Genomic DNA, 6,408 nt, shown 5'->3' on the forward strand with positions numbered 1-6,408 from the left:
CGGCGCGCACGCGCGGTCGGAGCCCGACCCGAGGCGGGCAGCGCGCGCCACAATGCGCGGGCCACTCACGCGCCACAGGATGTCCCGCGACCTGCCGGCGCAGGGCCCACTCATAGACGTGGCCATGGAGGTGGCGGCCCCCACTCTCAGGACGGCCGGAGACAGCGCGCCCGCCCGCCACCGCAGTTCAAAGGAAGGAAGGCCCCAGGAGGACCCTCTGGGGGCTGCCTCCGACGGTGCCTGAGCGAAAGCCGGCCCAGGCCGCAGCCCATCCCTTCGAGGTTTCGTCTGGACCAGCTCGACGGGCCAGCATTGCCGCGCAGACACGTCCCGCAAAGGGAATTGTGACTCCAGAAACCGCCCTCGGGCGTCCAAAAGGTCCCTACGGAGCAGGGTCCGGCGGGGCGCCAGAGGCAGGAGGCGGCGCTGCATGCTGGGAACTGTAGTTTTTTACGGCCCTCTGGGCCCGAGGACGAGGAGCGTTGCATTCTGGAACGCGGAGTTCCAATCTATGGCATTCTGGGAAGCGAAGTCTTCCGGCGGTGCCCTGAGGCATGCTGGGAATCGTAGTGTTTTCTAAAGTCGATACTAGCCACAGTTTTGAGTGATTGGAATTCTCCAGTTAGAAAGATCTAGCAAAATTAGTGGCCTTAATTTCTCTCAATTACTTACCAACCGCCTAAAAGTGAAATCAAAGAATGCCATTATTCCACAGTAGGTACTCAAGTAATTTTACCGAAAGTGAAAAATCTCTCTAGAGATGCATTTTGTTTGCTAAGGTCTGGTTTCTAGTTCCAGCTCTGCCACTTGCTAAGTGGGGTGTTTTGACCCTCTCCGAGCCTGCATTTCATCTTTAAAATAAGCACGAAAATGAAGATAGCATACTGGTGATGCTGTGAGGATGTAAATCACATGCTATACAAATATTGATTACCATTAATTTCCTGCCAGAAAGAAAAAAGGTTTTTCACCCACCCTAATGACGTCTGATTGTTCGTGACTTCGGTGAACTCCCTGGATGCATACCGCTAACACCTTCTAAAACTCAATTACATGCCGCAGTCAACAGTCAATACTTTAGAAAGACAGAGGACACATTCAGTGCTTTACTAGGCTAGTGAGAGAAATTGAGATTGCATCTACTGCTCTGTAATTGTTGCTAATAATGGCGACTGAGTTGCTTTAAGGTTATTTTAATAATATGTTTGCTTCCCAAACCACATTATTATCAATCAAGTCGGAAACACCGCAGGACAAACTGGGCATACAAATGGAAGATCAAGTCTTTGCCATGAAAAAACCTTCTATATGGTGGTAGAGAAAAATTGTAAAGAATCGGTCCAAATGAGTGTTCGTAAACACACCTCAGGCTACTTGAAATCACAGGAACTTGCTTAGTTGACTTGCTTACGACTACTAGTTGTCTACTTCAGTATCTATTCTCCCTTTCTTAATAATGGAACCCGCGATGTTTAATTGGGCACATGGTTACATTTCCTAGCCTCTCGCAGCTAGGTGTGGCCAGGTGACTGAGTTCAGATTAATAACATATAATCACAGTATTGCATGGTAGGTTCCTAGAAAACACCTTAAAGGAGAGTTAGTGCATGGTCTTTGCATCTTCTTAAACCCTTCATTCAGCTGTCTGGATTTTGAATGTGTTGGCTAGAGCTCTAGCACCACATAGGACTACAGGAAGAGGGTTACTCTACAGGAAAATGAAGTACTAAAACTTAAAGGAGAGTTAATTATTCAGAGCAATTATGCCAATCCTGTGCATTTACTTTCTGACTTCATTTATGCCAAACCTGCATTTACTTTCTGACTTCATTTTTACAAGAGAGACAGTTATTTATTGTTTAAGCCACTTCAATTTTTATAACACCTGTCACAATCTTTTTTTTAAAGATGTGGGGTACAATTCAAGATTAGGTATATAAGTGGACATTGTACAGGTAAAGTGTAGGCCTCCCTTTGGTCCCCACTTCACCTGGTTTGAGATCAGGTATCCTTATTGATGTTGTGTTTCCCCTATCCCCACCCCCCACCGTAGCAGCATCCCACTACTGCCAATCCCTTTCTTATACTATTATGGTAAATGTTCAGGGTCCACTTATGGGTGAGAACATATGGTACGCTATTCTTTGTTTCTGTGATAGATCACTGAGTATTACAGACTCTACCTATCACAATCTTAAGTCATCTTTTGTAATTATTTATTTACTTCTGATCTTCCATTAATATACAAACTTCCCAAGGACAAGAATTTAGTCTTGTTTATCATTGTTTCCAAAGTGCCCATCATGTTAGTCTTGTTTATCATTGTTTCCAAAGTGCCCATCATGAATGCTTGTTTAGTGAACAAAATAATGAGTGGATGGAAAAAATAAACTGTATCAGTGTTTATTCAGGACAATAATTTTTTATATCTAAACCAAAGGGGAATTTAATGCAGAAAATTGATAATAAAGATGTTGGAGGAGGGCCAGGCGTGGTAGCTCACGCCTATAATCCCAGCACTTTGGGAGGCCAAGGTGAGAGGATTGCCTGAGTCCATGGGTTTGAGACCAGCCTGGGCAAGTTGGCAAGTCCTCATCTCTACAATAAATCAAGAAAAATGGAATAAAATAAATTAAGAAAACGATACAAGAGATGAAAGAACAATACCAACTAGTATTAGAAAAACTTGGAAATTATGTGATAAAACTCAGGGAAGAAATCACAATTTTTAAAATATAAAAATGGAGATTGGACTAGAAGGAACTCAGGAGCATAGAAACACAACTGCAATGTCATAACAAATGAAGAACATTTTTTTTTTTTTGAGTTGGAGTCTCATTCTGTTACCCAGACTGGAGTGCAGTGGCAGCTCCCGGCCATTGCAGCCTCGATCTGCTGGGCTCTGGTGATCCTTCTGCCTCAACCTTCCAAGTAGCCGGAATTACAGGCATGCGCTACCATGCCCGGCTGATTTTTTGATTTATTGTAGAGATGAGGTCTTGCCGCCCAGGAGGGTCTCAAACCCGCGGGCTCAGGCAATCCACTCACCTCAGCCTCCCATGTCGTGGGATTACAGACTGAGCCACCGAGCCCAGCTGAAGAACATTTTTAAATGAAAAATGAATAAAGAAACAAAAAAGAATTTTTTAAATGACAAATAGAGAAAACAGGCAAAGAAGATCTAACATATGAATAATGGGTGTCCCCAAAGAATCTGGACTCTCATTTTAAACCATCACTCTCTCACCCAACAACATACAGGAATGTGGGAATTACCTTTTGCTTGTTTTCAAATTGCCCTAATAATTTTTAATGAGCCATTATTTTCCTAAAGTTCTTATTTTAAAACCCTTGTTGTGTAGTTTTAAATATTTTAATAGCCTGAAAAAATATAAGGGGTGGTAGTGGCAAATAACCCTTTTTTCTCCTTATTTGTATCCTGTTTCAAATTCAGTCCTTTCAAGAGAGAAGATTGCTAACTCTTGATATAATGTGACCAGCTATTTGCAAAAACAAAATAAAATACATTTATTTTGTTGGGGGGGGTTAATCAAACAAAAAATAAATTCAAACCCCATGGATGATATTTATCCATGAGGCATGGAGAACACACGTCCCAGAATAAACCTGAGTCATTATTCTTTTTTCATTCCAAACTCTAAGCCTTGGGGAAGAATTTGAAAGGTTCGGTTTAAAGTGAGAAGAAAGCTAAGGCTCCCCCTTCTTGCTTTGATGCCCATCTCTGGAGACAAGCTGCTCTCCTCCTTGGCTATTTGGTAGGTCTGTTCTCTGCTACCTACTTCTTGGGAGTCAGGTTGCAGAGAGAGGTCCAATGGAGAGAGAGGGAGGTCCCTGAGGGAAAACTCACATGGTAAAGCAAAGTGTATAATGCAGCTTCCTAAATGTTTTTTTCTCCCATTTAAACATTGCCTAGATTGTTTACAAACACTAAAGTCTACCTGTGACATAGAGACAGTGAAATAAAATCTATGGGGGAAGGTAAGGCTTCATGGTACCTCTTTTCCTAGGCCATGAGGGAGAGGCAGAACCAAAAGCTTTTCCCATAAAGACTTAAGTGCCTCTGAGAAAGACTTTGGAGTCAGACAAATGCAGATTTGAATCCTAGCTCCCTGCTTCATAGCAGGGTAGCTTGAGCGACTAATTCAACCTCTTAGTGCATCAATTTCCTCAACGGTAAGAAGGGGGATAATAGTGTACATTGTATATTTCTTTTTTTTTTTTTTGAGTTGGAGTCTCACTCGGTCGCCCAGACTGGAGTGCAGTGGCCGCTCCCAGCCACCGCAGCCTCGACCTGCTGGGCTCTGGTGATCCTTCTGCCTTGGCCTTTCGAATAGCAGGAATTACAGGCATGCGCTACCACACCTGGCTGATTGTTTGATTTATTGTAGAGATGAGGTCCAGGCGGGTCTCGAACCCGCGGGCTCAGGCAATCCACTCACCTCAGCCTCCCAAAGTGTGAGATTACAGGCTGAGCCACCGAGACCGGCTATATATTTCGATCTATCAACCAATCTGAATTGAGGCCCTTACCTGCCTTTCAAATAACGTGACATTCATTAATACTATTCACCAAGTGTTTCCAGCTCCCTGTCCTCTAGGCACGTGACAAGATTGTACTTCATGGCTCCCTTTGAGATTAGTTATGGCTGTATGAAAGTTTCAGCCAATGAATTGTGAACAGAAGTGACATGTCTCATTTATAGGTGGAATTTAATCACCACTGTGACCCTCCAGAGCTCTCTTTTCCTCTAGCGCAGTGACCAATATGTGAGATGTGGTTGCTCCATCACGCGGGGTCCCTGAGTGACTGCAGTGAACAGGGTCTCCCTGCCAGCCCATCATGAACTTGTAACATGAACAGGAAATAAAACTTTGTTGTTTCAAGCTGCTGATAGTTTTGAGTTGTTTGTTATTTTAGAATAACCTAACGTATCCCAAATGATACCAGTAGTAAGTCAATAAATGCAGTTACCTGAAGAGGACTTGAAGAGTCCTCTTCTCAAAGCTTTGCTTTATGTATCATCTTATTAATTCCCTCCACCAGCATTTACCCAGCAATGCATATGGGCCAGACACTGTGCTAGGACCTGAGGAGGTATATACTGGAGTACAGACCCTGTTGTTGGGACCTTCCTATCGAGTAGACAAGGCTCCATCTTTTTTTTTTTAAGTTGGAATTTCACTGTTGCCCAGGCAGGAGTGCAGTGGCTGCTCAGCCTTCCAAGTAGCTGAACTACAGGCGCATGCTACCACACCCAGCTAACTTTTTTTTTTTTGGTAGAGACGAGATCTCGCTAAGTTGCCTGGGCTGGTCTCAAATCTGCAGGTTCAGGCAATCCACTCACCTTGGCCTCCCAAAGTGCTGGAACTATAGGCTGAGCCACCGAGCCTGGCCAACCCCATCTTTAGACACTCTCTTCAGCCATACTCTCAACCAATGCATCTGAACTGGTTTTATCCATTTTTAGTTTACAGGCTGTTCTTAGAAAATGGATGAAGGTAGGAAGAAACTAAAATTTATCTGTTACAGACCCCTCACCTCCTCACCAACATATCATGGGCTTCTTTCTACATTCGGGCCTCTGCTTAAGTGCTGGAGTCCTACTCTTGCTGGGTCTAGGATACCCCGAAGGTGTGAACAGTGTAGGCGAAAGAATACACTTTGGACACCTGACTCTTGTAGGACAGATGTCATTTATTGTTAATTAACAGAGAGCTTTTATACTATTCGTATAAGGGAAAGGACAAAGAAAATTCCTTTATGCACATCATCCTTTAGAAGTTATGTCATCTAGTGGTCTTAGAAGCAACAAACAGGCCAAAAACACTAACTACTTTCAGTTAATGAGTCTTAAGATAAGTTTAAAAGGAGTTTTACTTAAACTAAACATAATGTAGCACTTAATCTGTAAGGCTTATTTTGATTTTTGTTATACATCACTTGTCTATTTAAAAGGCCTTAAAATGACCAAAATAAAACTATAAATCGTACCTAGTGATAGTAGAAATTTGAAATCTATTAACTTGACCAAAAAACAGTGGCTAACATTTAAAGAATAACTATGAAAGTGACTTACTGTGAAAATAAACACACTAATCTTTACCTTAATTTTAATCATGCAAAAATGAACTAAAACATAATAAAATAAAACTAACACAATTAAAATCATTATGGCTGTATAATTGCTCATGAGCTTTTAAGTTTAGGTTAATGGTGGTTTGGGGGGGTGGGTTGACGTGTTTTCCTTTATGCTTGACAAACTCCTGGAAAATATCTTTGTCTTAAGATAGCTACTGAAGCAATTATTATTATCTTTAAGGCACCAACTTTATCATTATGTGAACTTAAACATATGAACCTAAAACAATCTTCAAAGTAATTATAAA

General features: G+C 42.3%; 1 protein-coding gene across 4 annotated transcripts in view; it reads right to left on the reverse strand.

Annotated features, from left to right (window-relative positions):
* The window catches only part of NDC1 (NDC1 transmembrane nucleoporin), a 60,275-nt gene extending 59,864 nt beyond the window's left edge, over positions 1-411 (reverse strand). For 2 of the 4 annotated variants that reach the window (XM_008074259.2, XM_008074258.2), the window contains exon 1: positions 70-411. In XM_008074259.2, coding sequence (XP_008072450.1) covers positions 70-126 — 57 coding nt within the window. In that variant the 5' untranslated portion in view covers positions 127-411. The remainder of the gene's footprint in view (positions 1-69) is intronic. The other 2 variants (XM_021707105.1, XM_021707104.1) reach the window with 2 other exon arrangements.
* Between the last annotated feature and the right edge of the window lie 5,997 nt (positions 412-6,408).

The sequence above is a fragment of the Carlito syrichta genome, unplaced genomic scaffold (assembly GCF_000164805.1).
Source record: "Carlito syrichta isolate Samal-C Ts95f unplaced genomic scaffold, Tarsius_syrichta-2.0.1 Scaffold316384, whole genome shotgun sequence".
NCBI classification, from domain to species: Eukaryota; Metazoa; Chordata; class Mammalia; order Primates; family Tarsiidae; genus Carlito; species Carlito syrichta.